The sequence below is a fragment of the Macaca mulatta genome, chromosome 3 (genome assembly GCF_049350105.2).
Source record: "Macaca mulatta isolate MMU2019108-1 chromosome 3, T2T-MMU8v2.0, whole genome shotgun sequence".
Classification (NCBI taxonomy): domain Eukaryota; kingdom Metazoa; phylum Chordata; class Mammalia; order Primates; family Cercopithecidae; genus Macaca; species Macaca mulatta.
In genome coordinates, this window is record NC_133408.1 from 183,649,744 (window position 1) to 183,665,662 (window position 15,919).

The 15,919-nt window shown below is 40.6% G+C and overlaps 1 protein-coding gene across 1 annotated transcript; it reads right to left on the reverse strand.

The window, feature by feature from the left end:
- Positions 1 to 3,662: 3,662 nt before the first annotated feature.
- LOC704833 (TRPM8 channel-associated factor 2) lies at positions 3,663 to 10,427 on the reverse strand. Its single transcript, XM_015135187.3, is given in 5 exon segments — positions 3,663 to 4,213; positions 9,766 to 10,010; positions 10,012 to 10,069; positions 10,072 to 10,376; positions 10,378 to 10,427. Coding segments are annotated over 5 exon segments (1,209 nt in total).
- Between the last annotated feature and the right edge of the window lie 5,492 nt (positions 10,428 to 15,919).

A 15,919-nucleotide genomic window follows, 5' to 3' on the forward strand; every position in this document is an offset into this window, starting at 1 on the left:
TAAGAAGTAACTTACAGTAGTTACAAAACTTACAAAACTTACAGTAGATTAATCAAAAGAGCATCTGACTTTACCCCTAAGCGAATTCTCCTTTCTAGTTTCTTAGACATTGTTTGATTGCCTCATCCGCACATGACCTTGAAGAATACATGTACATAGAATGTGACTGTGAGTGTTATCATTCATTTTACACCCATTTTTAGGTGAGTGGTGTGCCAGGATGTCCTGAGTCTGGATTTGGGACTCTGAGGGGAGACAGTAATATTGTCACCTCTCCAATTTAGTCTTAATTCATTTTATGGAATCTTTTTGAGATCCTGAGAATGGTAAACGGGCTTCCTCATTTTTTTTTTCTAGATATCTACATTTTCTCCCATTTTCTCAAGAACCAACAAAATCTTTGTCATCTACTCAAAGCTTTTGAGAATCCCCCTACCTCGACGTCTGGCCACTTTCCATTGCCAACTCTGACCCCAATTCAATTCTTCCGTGAAGTCACATGGGAAGATTCTGGACTTATTTTTCCCTCATTCTTACTATCTTGTGACTCCTCTTTTCTTGAAAATTTAAATGATAATTTACCTGTTTGCCCGTGAACATGATTGACAAGATCCTAAGTGTTGTTATGCACCATTTCACCCACTGATCCCAGCAACATTATGCATTGTAATTCAATTATGTTTGTTCAATTGGAAAATAAATTTTCAGAGCATTCCCCAGGAGGACGCAAGAATTGAGATCTGCACATCAGTTACAATGCTTTCTGGATGGTGGAAGGGAATGGTTCTGCTACCAGCCTGGCCACAGCCTGCGTTATTTTGTCCCAGAGGTAGAACACAGGCTCGGGGTCCTCCACTGTCTGAAGGTTTGCTGTTGGCATGGTCAGGATGACGTTGTTCATGGCCACCTCTCCCTAGGGAGCTGGATTCTCCTCATTACGCCTCTTCCACTCCTCCAGGGATGTCTGACCTGGGAATGAAGGTTAAAAGAAGGTGATACCTGCTCTGTATGCCTGGAGGGGTTTTTGAGAGAATCCAAAAAATTATTGAAAGCGGAAGTAAAAGTGCCATGAAAAATGTCAAAAGTTAACTTAAATGGGGGGGTGGGGTGGGGGAAGAATGCTTTACCTTCAATTTACCCTGCCCTACACCGTGTTTTCTGGGTTTAAATGGTAGCACTTTGGCCACATCAAGAGATAACTTGGTGACTAATAAAGTCTTTGTTGTTGTTGTGGAATGAAATGCACATCCCTGTTCCTTTTCCATCTTTCTCTCAGGGCTCTAAGGATAGCGGGTCCATATCGCCCAGACCACTGTCAGCCCTCAAGACTCCCTCCTCTTCTTTCCATCACTCAGCCCCTACCCCTCACACAACGAACCCACTCCCACATCCAAACTTGCCTCTCCTCTGAGTCCAGCCTGAACCTGAATCCCCCGCTCATCCAGCTTGAAGTATGGACCCGACACAGCCCCACGGATGATGACGGACACGGGGCCCAGTGTATCTCTGGGAGGCACAACAGTGTAGAGGAGTCCCCCTCTCTCCCAGAGGCAGGAGATGGACTTCTTTGTTCTGTCCAAGATGTACTGACACGACAGTCACCACAAGGGGGCAGAAGTAAGTTCCCAGTGGGCTTAGGTTATCCACGTGGCACCGGATCAGCACCTGCCACAGTGAGAAACCAGCAAGAGTGGGTGAAGGGACTTGTGCTGGGGATGACTGAATGTGTGTGTGTGTGTGTGTGTGTGTGTGTGTGTGTGTGTGTGTGTGTGTGTGTGTACATGCATGTGTGTGTTCATGGCCAGAAAGGATAGGGTCGGCCTTGTCCCAAGCAGACCTAGGAGGAGGAGCGTCTGAGAGTGACCCATCTCTTTGGAGGGAGTGGAGGTTTCCTCCCATATATTCACTTTCTCCAGGTCACCCCTTTCTGTTCATAATTATTCCTGGTTTTCTATAGAGATTTGGGCTTTTTTCTTTGATTTAATCAAAACCAGCCCCGAGGTAAATATTGACTCAAAGACACTGACTATGCCCCTGTGATTTCCTACAGGTATTGGATAGGAGAGGTGAGGGACTGCATCCCAGATTTGTGTCTGTGGAAGTGATTCCTATATCTGGGGTGCTGTTGGAGCTTGGTCAACAGTGAGATAATGTTTCAGATGCTACAGGAAAGTGTAATTAGAAAGACTTTGATACTGGGTCAAAGAGGAGGAGGGGATAAAGGAAACATGTTTTTTGAGCACTTGTTTATGTGTCAAGCTCTGCTAGGGGCTTCATGTTCTGTATCCCATTTACTGCTTACAACAACCGAAGGTTTTTCTGTGACTACTTTCCTTGCCTGTAAAATGAAGGTGATAACTGCTCTGTATGCCTGGAGAGGTCTTTGAGAGAATCCAAAAAATTATTGAAAGCAGAAGTAAGGGTGCTATGGAAAATGTCAAAAGCTGACTTAAATAGGGAGTGAGGGAAGAATACTTTACCTTCAATTTTGCAGCGACTGCATCCTCAGGAAATATAGCTTCTGCGGTTTGTCCTTCAGGTAAGTAGAGTCCAGTACTCACCCAGGAATGTCTGTTATCTGATAAGAACCATGGGAAAGGTTGAGATCTTCCCATCCCCATGGCTCCACATTGGTGGAGAATTCCCGTAATCGCTTCCAGAGCTAGTGGATCTCCCATGCACACCTCAACCCAGCCAGACTGCCCTAACTGAGGCCTCCCATACCTCACTTACAATTCCTGGTCTCCATCTCCTTAAAAGTTTATGAGAAAGAATGACGATGTGGTTTGGTTCTGTGTCTCCACCCAAAGCTCATCTTAAATTGTAATCCCCATGTGTCAAGGGAGGAACCTGGTGGGAGGTGATGGGATTATGGGGGATGGTTTCCCCATGCTGTTCTTGTGATAGTGAGTGAGTCTCCTGAGATCCGATGGTGTAAAAAGTGGCAGTTCTTCCTCTGCTTGCACTTCCCTTCTCCCTCTTGCTGCCTTGGGGAAGAAGGGGCCCGCTTCCCCTTTGCCTTCTGCCATAATTGTGAGTTTCCTGAGGCCTCCCCAGCCATGCAGAACTGAGTCAACTAAACCTCTTTCCTTTACAGATTACACAGTATCAGGCTTTTATTTATAGCAGTGGGAAAATGGACTAATACAAATGGCCTTCATGAGGAAGAGGGTCCCTAGAATGCCGCTGAAGTTATTCAGTCCACCACTTCTGCAATCCTACACTTCCGTATCCTCTCTCACCAGTCTATACCTTCACTGATCTCAATGCTGATTGGAGATTCTGTGAAACAGACAGAAGAGGGAGTCCAATCATGAAGCAGCAAGGAGCTGTCAGTTCCTGATTTGACCATTTCTTATGCCAAGGATATCAGGTAGGCCTGAGAGCTGCCCCTGATGACTGGGTTTTTCTTATTCACAAGTGGTAAGCCCTTTTCTTTGATCATTTTTAGGATGTCTTTGTGCACAGACGCATCGATGGGAATCCCTTCCTGGGGGACTTGACACATGTAGGAAGAGTCTTCTATGAGTTTCTCCAGCCAGTTCGTTTCTAAATTTCTTCCCTTGTTGTGCAGCATGGACTCAAATTGGGACAGAGCTCTGTGGATGTGGTAGTTTGTCACCCCAGGCATGGGGACTGGGGAGAGACCTTTATGGCATCTCTTATCTAAGATGCCTAGGCCAGAGCATTAAGTTTTCTGGAAACTGACATAAACTGTTAAAATTTGGGTTTCTGGAGGCCAAAAACCAGGCCTGCTTGCCAATCGGCAATCCTCCACCTTCTACAGCAAATTCTACTATCTTCTTGACATTCACGTCAGTGAGTGAGTGACAGCAAAAGACCTTTAGGTCACTGACGAGAAGGTCTGTTCTGGTCCACTGTAAGTTATTTTTTGGTAACATAGGACCCAACTTGTGCATTTCTGAGTTCAACCCAGTTTTTCCATTCTGGTCCGCTGCTGGCCAACACAGTGCATTGACCACAAATAGGCTAAACCTGTGATCCAATATCAAACGCTCATGACCTGCCAGCACTACATGCCCGCGGCCATAGTGGGCAGCTGCAGGAAAGCAGCCAAAGGAGCTATCTATTCCTAAGGGCAAGGCAGCGACCCGTGCACCAGCAGCTGACAGGGGGATCCTCCTGTCCTGAGGTCCAGCTTTGACATCCCTTCCAGGAGCTGCTCTTGATCCTGCCTGAGATCCTCCGAAACCTGGAAAGGAGATATTTCTCACATTAGTGCCTGTAGGACATGTGAGTGTAAAATAGAGCAGAAGAGAATACCCAAGACCTGAGCTTGTTTGGTACAAAACTTTAAGAGGCAAGAGAAGAAATGCTATTTTAATCTTGCTTTATACACCTTCAGTTTTAACTAGCAGTAATTAATATCATAAAATGATGGTATTTTCATCTATAGGCAGAATATATGTTGAAATGGGTGCATACATTCTCCCAGATACGTTTTCCAGGATGAACTACTGTCTTAGTAAACATTCTATCCTGATTTATAAGTTGTTTATTTAAATAGTTAAAAATATAAAATAAATAAAGCTTGGAAAACAGTCTCACATTCCCTTAGAAAGTAGTCCTGCTTATAAATTTGAATGGCTTATATTCCACAACATGTGCACACATTCACACACACAACATTTAAAAAGGCTGTGAAGTTCTCAAATTATCCTTGTCAGAGCTCTGAACTATCTTTTGTTATATTTACTTTTCGCTGTTTTTAAGTAGACCCACTGGAAGTATTATATGAAGAAAAATGTTTAGTTCATTCCTTGTTATCAATTAAGTCACCAAAGCATAACCACTTTTTAAAACTGTTAAAGTATTTTAATATGGTATTAAATTGTGTTTTAATTACATCTCTTGGTACAGACATAATTGTGTTAAAATGCAACAATTAAAAGTGAGTGAAACCCACAGCTTATAGAAACAGTGTACACAGAAAAATCCAAACTAATATTGAAAGTGTTATTGAAAGTATAGAGAAGTGACTGGAAGAGCATATATTAGAATATTTTCAGTGAGCTCTGGGTAGAATCACTACCCAGATGGGATTTTAAAAATGCTTTTCTATATTTTTTCTGATTTTATTTTCATCATCAGAAAAATAACAGTTACATATTTTACATTTTTGTTTATTGATTTCACTGAATACTGTGACAACAACCACTGTAAGTTACTTCTTAATTCATTTTCAGCGTAAAGTTGAGAATGTGCTCTGACAGTTTCTCGTTTCACTTTCAAATCAATGAATAGCATTTTAATTTGAGCATCAATTCTGCCTAGAGGTTTCATGACTAATTTTTCAAGTTAATGTCTCCAAAAACAAAACGAAAGAAAAACTCTTTATGGTTGAGATTTTCTAGGAGTGAACACACATTGCTGCTGTTACCATGAAACAACAGTATCTAGAGAAAGGGATGTTGTAGTTAACAAAATATTAAGCCTAGTGATGCATAAGCAGAAACATCCTTTTTGTTTTAACCCTTGAGTTTTTGGATGGAGAGAGAGGCTTCTAAAATATATCAGTATAGCTTAGTGGTTAAATGCTCTGACTCTGGAATTAATGTGATGCAGCATAAACAAACAACAAACAAACAAATAAATAAATAAATAAAGCAATCAATTTTCTCGCTATTCCTATAGATAACAACAAAGCAGCTGACAAAATTTATTTTTCATTTAAAAAAACAAAAAACTAAATCTTAGGAAGGAAAACTTCTTATCTGTACAGACTGAGTATCCATTAGAATATGTAATATTGGTCCAGGCGCAGTGGCTCAGGCCTGTAATCCCATCATTTGGGAGGCAAAGGTGGGCGAATCACAAGGTCACCAGTTTGAGACCAGTCTGGTCAATATGGAGAAACCCCATCTCTACTAAAAATACAAAAATTAGCCAGGCATGGTGGTGCACGCCTGGAGTCCCAGTTACTCAGGAGGCTGAGGTAGAAGAATCGCTTGATCCAGGGAGATGGAGGTTGCAGTTAGCCAAGATTGTGCCACTGCACCACTCCAGCCTGGGTGACAGAGCAAGACTCCTTAAAAAAAAAAAAAAAAAAAAAAATATATATATATATATATATATATATTTAAAATATATATATATATAAAAATATTTAAAATATATATATTTATTTTAAATATATATTTAAAATATATATATATATAAAAAAAATATATATATATATATATATATAAATATATATATATATATATCTCACACAACATTAGAAGCATTCCTGTGAAATCAGGAAAAAAAGCAAGGCTGCTCTCTGTCACTGATACCAATCATAATTTTAATGGATAATGGACATCCTAGCTAACAAAATAAATAAACGTTACAATGTAACCAGCAAAAGTTTCCATTATTTGTTGGCAAGTAGTGGAAAACATAAGGAATCAACTGACAGACTGTTGTAACTAATGAAAGAGTTGAGCAAGTTGTTTAAATTCAAGAGAAACACAAATTTTAATTGTTCTATTAAGTAGGAATAGATAATTATAAAATATTCCATTATTAATGGAATAATACAATTTTATAGTTTATAAAATGGCAACAAATTTTAATGACCAAGAATAATTCTACTGAGAATTCGCAAAGCCTTTCTGGGAAAATCTGTAAGACTTGATAAAAAATAGAAAGCAATACTTGAATAAATGAAGACATATTTTTGTTCCTAGATAAGAAGATTCAATATTTTAAGATGTGAATTATTGATATACTGAATAAAAAAAATGTGATACATATACACTATGGAATACTATGCAGCCTTAAAAAAGAAATGAAATAAAGTCAGTTGCAGGAACATAGATGGAGCTGGAGGCCATTATCCTCAGCAAAGTAAGTCAGAAACAGGAAATCAAATACTGCATGTTCTCACTTGTAAGTGGAAGCTAAATGATGAGAACACATGGACACATGGGGAGAACAACACACACTGGGGCCTGTCGAAGAGTGGGGAGTGGGAGAGGGAAGAGGATCAGGAAGAATAGCCAGTGGATGCTGGGCTTAATACCTGGGTGATAGGATGATCTGTGCAGCAAACCACCATGGCACATGTTTACCTGTGTAAGAACCCGCACATCCTGCACATGTACACTTGAACTTAAAACAAAAGTTGGAAATAAAAAAAAGTAAGATGTTAACTATCCCTAAATAATCTCTAATTTGAATATAATCCTGCTAAAAATTCTGACATATATTAAAGGAAATTGATAAGCTGATTCTATAGTTTAATCTGCAAACATAAGTATCAAAAAAAACACATAAGAGATTTTTGGAAATGTTGAGTAACATAATATGGAGATATAGAGAAGAATTTGTTTTCTCAGATGGTGAAACTTGCTTCAAAGCTGCAGTAACAAAAGCAGTATGGTTGGTGCAGAATTAGATGAATAGGGCAGTAGTCTAGAGGACAGAGTTGGAAAAGCAAATTAATATACATATGCAAGCTTATTATATGAAAAAGCAACCATTAAAGTCAATCAATAAAATATTGACTTTTGAAAGGTCAAAGATGCTATCATAATTGGCCATACATTTAGAAATAATATACGTGATATAATATAAAAATTCATATAAATTAAATATCTAAATGTAAAATGTACAGCCATAAAAGTATTAGAAGAAAATATAGAAAACCATTTTAATAAATTTGTAATGGGAGATTTTCTAAACAATAAAAGATGTTATAAAGAAAAAGGCTGACAGATTTGACCACATACAGATATAAAACATATATATTACACCAACAACAAGAATAAAAAACAAATGGGAGGAAATATTTACAACGTGTAAAATAGACAAAGAAGTGTTTTCTGTAATAGCACTTAGTAATCAAGAAGGAAAAGACAAATGCTAAATAGAATGAAATAGATGATTTATAGAAGAAATATAAATGAACACAAATATATAAATCATCCTCTGCATTTGTGACCTGAGAAACACAAATTAAAATAACATTTTTTCACATCTATACTGACAATAATATCAAACAAAAATTCATTCTATCCAGTACTAGCAACAGTCTAGGGCTATATTTTTGTTATAAGTGCAAATTGATGTATACCCTTTTAAAATGACAATTTGTCAGCATCTGTCATTTCAAAAATAAATATTTTTTAACTAGCTGCTGACCTTCTTGGACCGTATGCCAAAGAAATGCTTGCACTTGTATGCAATGACATATAAAATCAGTCATTTTCAAATTTTGAGTAACAATAAGCATTAGATGTAATCCAAATTTCCATGGTTGAATAAGCATACTATGGCCACCCCATGGAACACTATTCATCTGTGCCAAAGACTAAAGTAGATTTGTGTAGACAAAGGAATTAGTTAAATGAGGAAGAGCTTCACTTGTCAATTTCTTGGGATTCGAGTCACAGGACAGTCATAGTTCATTCGATCCAATCTTAGCATTACGAGAAATCCCATCATTTGTCCCATTTTTCTCTACCTTTAGACAGAGTGATCCTGCTCCTCTGTGGAAGAAGTTGCTACAAGATTTCCTCTGGCTTCATCACCACCCTGCTGCCCCACTTTCCATTCAGACATACCCTCACCCAGGGGTCCCACTCCATGCCTGGGGAAGGAAATCCCTGAATTACGGACATAGACTGTAACATGTTGCAGTCTCCCTGCTGTCCCTGGACTACGTTGCCTTAGATTTCATTCATTTACTCCATGTTTATTTAGCACTTACTGTAAGCCAGATATTGCACTATATGCTAGTGATCCGGTGGTAAGCAAAATAGACACCATTCTTGTTTCCCATGAATTTTATAGTTGTTTTCTCCACTTATCCACCATCTCTTTCTAACTATTTAGAACTGGGAGGCACAATAGCAAATAAAACAGAAAAATAACCTGTTCTGAAGGCATTTAATACTCAGTGCCTAACACAGAAAAACCAGAAGATGTTGTCCCTTATCCATAGCATGTAAGATTTAGAATTACATCGGCTACTTGTAACTCTTCCATTACACAGTGATCAATTTCTTCTCTGCTAGACTGAAAGCTCCTTGAAAATGGGGATATAGGACTGACATTTAACATGCTTCAGACTCCTTTTAGGGAAGTATCACTCACATTACATGGAGTGGGATATTGAGCCACTTCTTAGAGACCTCAAACTGGCTTCTGTCCCCAGAGGTGTCAGTGAAGTACACTGCAGCCACACTTCTCCAGCCATAGCACATAAATCCTTCTATCATTCCCTGAATACTCTGCGTCTAGATTCTTCCACCTCTCTGGGGTCACTTCACAAGGGGGACCATACAATGTCAATGGGCAAGAAATTTAATTAAAACCTGATTATTTCCCTTGGCAGTTTTCATCGTCATCCCCCACAAAATATTGCTAAAAATATTCTCAGAAGTACTGACTCCTGCATATATGCAAGGGTGGGAAAGAGGAGACAATTGGAAAGTTTTCTCTTATCCAATTTGACCGCCAACATGACCAAAAGTTTGTACAAAATAATTGGGGAAAGATTAAAGCCATATTGCAACTTCATTTATTTAAGAAATATTGATAAATACTCCGTGTTCCAGGCACTAGGCAGGGAAATAGAGTGGTGAGTAAGACAAGCTTTTCTATTCAGCTTTGGCCACAGGAGGGAGTGGCAGTGAGGGCCCACCTCTCTTGTGTCTTGGTGCCTTTTAATCATCCTGCTTTTGATTTGTGGTGGTTCCAAACAGAGTCAAAAACAATCTGTATTGAAATGGAAGCTCGTTGACAAGGGAAACCAACTCTGTTGTTTATCCTGAGTCAGACTCCCTAATGGGGGAACAGACACTCCCCTGACATGGAGTGGGATCTTGGAACCTTCTTAAGAGACCTTGAAGCGCTCTGTGTCCCCACAGGTGTCGGGGAAGTACACTCCAGCCACACTGGTCACCTTGATCCCAAGGAACCTGGACAGCACCTTGTCATGGCCGAACTTGCTGACCCAGTACCAGGCCCGGCCCCGGATAAGTAAGCCCCTTCCATGTCCCAAACTGGATCGGCGTTGCAGTCATGGTGTCATCGAAGGCACTGATGCAGTAAACCCCCAGGGCAGTCCTGGTTCTGGATCAATCTGTGTCTCAACACCAGAGTCCTGCAGGACATTTCCTAGTGGTGCCAAGGATGGGTGTACTCCTATGGGATCCCCGGGACAAGGACAGAGTCAGCTCACTGTATTGAGGAGACATGGAGCCAAACCAGCATGCAACAGGTAGCCCTCACGGGACACAACCACGAGGCAGTCTTGGCCCTAGCAGGAGGCAGTAATGAGCACCTGGCCCTTGTCATTCACCATCACGGGGAAGGTAGATTCTCTAATAAGGAGTTCACTGGGGTCGGGGACTCTGGGGAGATCTTGTCACTCCATCCATGAGGGCCCTGAAAGCAGCAGTGGGAGTTGTCGCCATGGTTCTCTCAGCTGCTGCAAAGGAAAGTACGGTGAATGAATGAACGACAAGCAAATGGATAAATGCAAGTTACCCTCGTTCTCACAGCGCCATGCCTGATAGAGCTTATAGCCAGACTCATGGAGGTTATATGTAGTTACCTTTCTTGATTTCCCAGACTCTAGAACACTTCATAAGTACAATTTCTAAGAAGAGTCACTCTCTTGATTTATTTTTACTATGCAGACATCACCTCTTATTCTCTCTTATTCTTTCCTTAGCTCCACCAACTTAGATGTTTTCCACAGCTCTGTCCTCCACCACTCAATTCTCCTTTCTTGTAGCCCCTTCCTTGCATCAGGGATTACATTGACAGTTGTCCTTCATTTGTAACAGCTGTAAATGATCTCCATGGTTTACCCCTGGCCTGGACTTTAAATCGATCTGCTTAAGGAACATCACAGTTATCAGCTGAAATCTATATGGAAGAAATTGAACTTATGTCTACCCGCTCCACGGTTCCTCTTAGAGAAAATACTTAAGCTTACTTTTCCCATCTTTGTCGGGAAGATAGTATAACCTTGAGGGCTTTTCATGTGAAGGTTGTTGGAACTAATACTACCACTGGTTTTCTCTGAGCCTGGGACATTATAATATCAAAAGAGAATTCCTGTACTTTTATCTTTCTTCCTGGTTTCTCAAAATGATAGGTACCACCAAAGTCTTAGAATCACGATTGCCCTCTTCCTCTCTCCGCTTTGCACACTCATTTTTGAACTTTGTCGAGTGCTTGTTCATTTCAGTTTCCATGCCTATTGCCACGAACCTGGGTCAGGATTTTGATCTGGAAACGCTGGATCTCTCATAAACTCCCTTGATAAGAAGCCCTCAAAGCTTCACCACGAATAACACATGAGTGCTTGGGACTTCTTTCATCCTGGTAGCAGAGGTGTCCTGGATCTGCCTTGGGATGGTTTTTTGAGCTTTTCTTTTATTACCTCTCTCAAGACGGATTGAGTATCCCTTCTCTGAAATGCTTGGGATCAGAAGTATTTCAAATTTCAGAGTGTTTTCAGATTTTGGGATATTTGCATATATATAATGCATTATGTGTATATGTGTGTGTGTTTGTGTGTGTATATATATATAAAAAATGCAGTAAACCCCCAGGGAATCTCCTGGTTCTGGATGTATTTTATTTTATATATATATATGATGAGATATCTGGGGAATGGGATCCAAATCTAAATATAAAATTCATTTATGTTTCATAATAAGTTGTACACATACCCAAAAGTAATTTTATATAATATTTTAAATAACTTTGTGCCAAAAGCAAAGTTTGTGTTAAGAATTAATGTGTGGAATTTTCAACTTGCAGAGTCACATCAGTGCTCAAAAGGTTTTGTATTTGGGGGCATTTTGGATTTCAGATTTTCTAACTAGCGATGCTCGGTTTGTACAGACTCTGTTCTGCCTGGGAAATGGGAACACGACCTGTGGTTTCTAGTATCTGTCAGGTCATTTCCTGTAGAATTTCATTCTCTCCCTTTCTTCCCTTCCCTTTTGCCAATTCTCATTACTCTAATTTTAAATTATTAGTAAGAGGCAGCTGAAAGTGTTGCTGTATTTGTTCTCAGGACAATCTTTTTTACAGAAAGCACTGGCCAGGGGATCTTTAGACCCATGAAACATGGTCTCGGTCCATTCTGAAGCCGGGATATAAGCAGGCACACAGCTGAGATGTACACTCTGCTGACTGCTCAGGGGGACTGAATAACGCCTTTCTAACTGTTGAAGTTGGTGGAGAGAGGGAAGGAGAATTGTGTTTATTATGAGAATCAAGGAGGCTAGACAAGGAGTTTCAGTTTCAGAATTAGCCCATTCTCTATGAGCTCTGGCAGGTAATTGGTTTTCAAATGGTGAAAAGACCCCATTACCTCATTGTGAGTTTAAGGACGACTAGGAGTGAGTGTTTCATTCCATGGGCTCCTTCAGTGCCTGCAGTCCAGACTAGCTAATACTCTGCCCAGTAAGCATGTCCTTCGACTTATCAACGGGGTGGCCAGAGACATGTGCAAAACCACTCTTACCGGGACAAAGGGATGGATTGCTTTGCTGAACAAATCCTGGAAGTGTACTGTTCAATCTCTGAAGAAACTACTTTAGAGACAACAGTTAAGTATTTAGAGAAGGATAAAAATTCATCTCCTAGCTTCGCTTGAGGAGATGCAGAGGTATGCTTGGCTGGAGAAGGTGTTGGGAGAACAGACAGGTACAGGGCAATATGGCCATTGTAGTTTCATCCGAGGTTTTAGGTGTAGTTGGCATCCATTTTCCTTTCCCTTTACCAGGAATCATAAGGGGAGAGAGGAATGTGATGGATCACCAAGCTGGTGATAGATACCAGGTGAGCATAGGGCTGTCCATACACAGGACAGGTACCTTTCCACTCAACATACCAGTCTGAGCATCTATGACTGTGGGGCGGGGGGTGGGGGTCAGGGCAAGAACTCTCAGGATGAAGAGGCAAGGGTGAAGATTCAGGTTGGGGAATAGTACACATTTCTATTCAAAAGTCAGGAATGACGTAACCGCCTTAAAGCTAAGGAGGAGGTTTAGTTACAAAACGAAAAAATGAAACTATCGACAGACAGCCCCCATCCTGGTTACTTGACCAAAGTTTGAGCTCCCCGGTGGTTGGAGGAGGGAGAGACATGAGTGGAATCAGTGAGAATGAGGCGTGAGATTCCCTGACAGTGAGAAGGCAAAGCGGTTGTATGGGTTCTGTGCGGACAGGATGTAGCCAGCCTCTGTGAAGTGTCCCAGAGGAGGTGGAAGGATCTGAGGACAGAGATTTCAGGGAATTATGAGAAAGGATTTATGTGCTACGTTTAGAGAAACTGGTCCCAGTCACTGGAGATGTCTGTGAAGATGTCCCAGCTTAAGGCGGCAGCAGAACCATTTGATTTCAAGGGACCATGGAGTTGTAAACAGTGGGCCTCTTAACTGTGGGCAATGTTGACCAAAGACTAGAGAAAACTTCCTAAATGTCTCTGCTTCACTTAAGCACTTTTACAAGATTCTGAGCTTGATTTCAGACATTCAATTCCAGTGTTTAATTGCTGGACAGCAGTTTGCCTGCTAGTTCAATAGGAAGTAGGCTGTAATTAGTAGAATTTAATGTAATTGAAAGAAGATATAGTAGGTGACATTTCTTTTCCTCTTGAGGTTGTGGAGTAAGGATCATGAGAACAGAAACAGATGGTGCCTTGTCACCACTTGCATGACACTTTGAAGCAATTCAATCACCTTGGAGCCTAAAGCTCTGACCGATGGTGGTGTCCCCTTCACACATTCCATATGTAATTAAAAACCAAACCATTTACTCAGCTAGAAAAGAAAAACAAAATCCCGATTTTTCTTTCGGTGACTACTTCAGTTTCCTTTTTGCAATATCAAATACAAAAATTCCTTTGGAAATTATTTTATTTTTGTTGTTGACGCATCTTCTCTGCTGCTGTTGTGGCTCACCCGCTGGATCTCTGGTGACATAGAGCAAGTTCTTTTATTTCTCAGGTCATAGTTTTCTCACCTGCAGTATAACATGGCATGGATAGTAAATTTCCCTCAGCCCTGATTCCCTGCCTACCTATGGCAGCAAAACAGACAAAATCAGACTCGTGTATGATAAGACCAAAGAAGGATAAATGCGGCTAGATCTAAAGAAAGAATCAGAGTATAAGGAAAATCAGAAACAGAAAAGAGATGAACAGCAAGGAATGCACTTTGGGCACCTGGAGGCTTCAATTCAAACACACGTGTTGTCTTTCACTAACCCAAAAGCTTAACAGCTCAATCTCCTCAGGGTCACCAGAAGCCCCAGGCTGACCACTGCCAGCTTCAACAAACAAAGAACATCGGTGACACCTCCCTCCATGCCTGCAGAGCAGGAACATTTGTATTCCAGAAACAGTCGGAGGAGCTCACCTGCATGTCTGGATGTCCCGTGGATGGCTCAGATCTCGTGGGGAGAAGAGACACCTATGTGGAAATGACAAGTGGATGATCTGGAGATGCTATCTATAGGGAGAACGAGTGACTCTCTTTGGGAATATCTTTCTTCCTGCTTCCTTTTGAAAGGGTGATGTTGGCTGGGAGGCTTCTCTGAATACCTAAAGCACACACAGATGGTGCCTCTCATAAGTTCCTGGGCTATTTCTCATGGAGTTTGGGTGTGCATCCCAGACTGAAGCGATGTAGGCTCTGAGATTTTCCTTCTTCAAGTTTTTTTCCAGTTGTTGGCCTTATGCTCTGCATGATAGCACTGCTCTGTGGTGAGCAAGGGAATCTCTGCAAAGCCTCTACCATGTGTAGTGAGAAACGCTGATAAATATCACAGGAAATGATGGTTGTCAGAGGTAAAACTGTTTTTAAAATAAGCAGAAACAGTGAGGTCTATGACTACTCTGGGCCTGTTCCATTGGAGCGTCTCCTTGGAAGAGGCTCCTGGGTCTGTGCTGATGATTCGGGAAGAGCCAAACCTCTGAAATTCCATTCACCAAGAGTGAATATTTCACACACTCATTCACTGGAACCCATTCACTAGTCCATTTACTTGTGTGCATAGTGATTAATTTGCAGAATTTACTTGTTCCTTTCAGCTATTTGTATGACGTATATGTATACTGTTCATTTGGTACAAAGTGCTTCAAATAATGTATATTTTTAAAGGTTAATATTAGAGAAGAAAAAAACACTGAAAGTAAATGGAGCTAAACATCATATTAGGAAGTTAGATAATAGTAGTAAAATAACACCTACCTCAAAAAGCAGAAGAAAGGAAATAATAAAACTAAGAACAGATATGATTTAAATAGAAAGTGGCAAGAACTAAACTCAAAATTGGTTCTTTGAAGAGACAAATCTCTAGTGAGACCGAGTAAGGAGAAAAGAGGAGTGACACAAAGTACCAATAACTAACATCAGGAATGAAAGGGAAAGAAAATGACAGATGATGCGATTATTAAATAATAGTACACAAATGAATAAACAACTTTAAGCCAATGCATTTGAAAATGTAGGTAAAAGACACAAATTGTAGAAAAGTATCATTTTTAAAACTGAACTAAGAAGTTTACCAATAGTTCTGTAACTACTGAGAGAATGCTAGCAGTAGTTAATAACGTTTTTCTGTTGTTGTTTTGTTTTTGTTTTTGTTTTTGTTTTGAGATGGTGTCTCAGTTTGTTGCCCAGGCCAGAGTGCAGTGGTGCAATCTCGGCTCACTGCAACCTCCACCTCCTGGGTTCAAGTGATTCTCCTGCCTCAGCCTCCTGAGTAGCTGGGATTATAGGCGAGCACCACCACACCTGGGTAATTTTTGTATTTTTAGCAGAGACAGGGTTTCACCATGTTGGTCAGGCTGGTCTCTATCGCCTGACCTCATGACCCGCCTGTCTCAACATCCCAAATGGGTTAAAAACTTCTTATAAAGAAATTTCCAGACCAATGT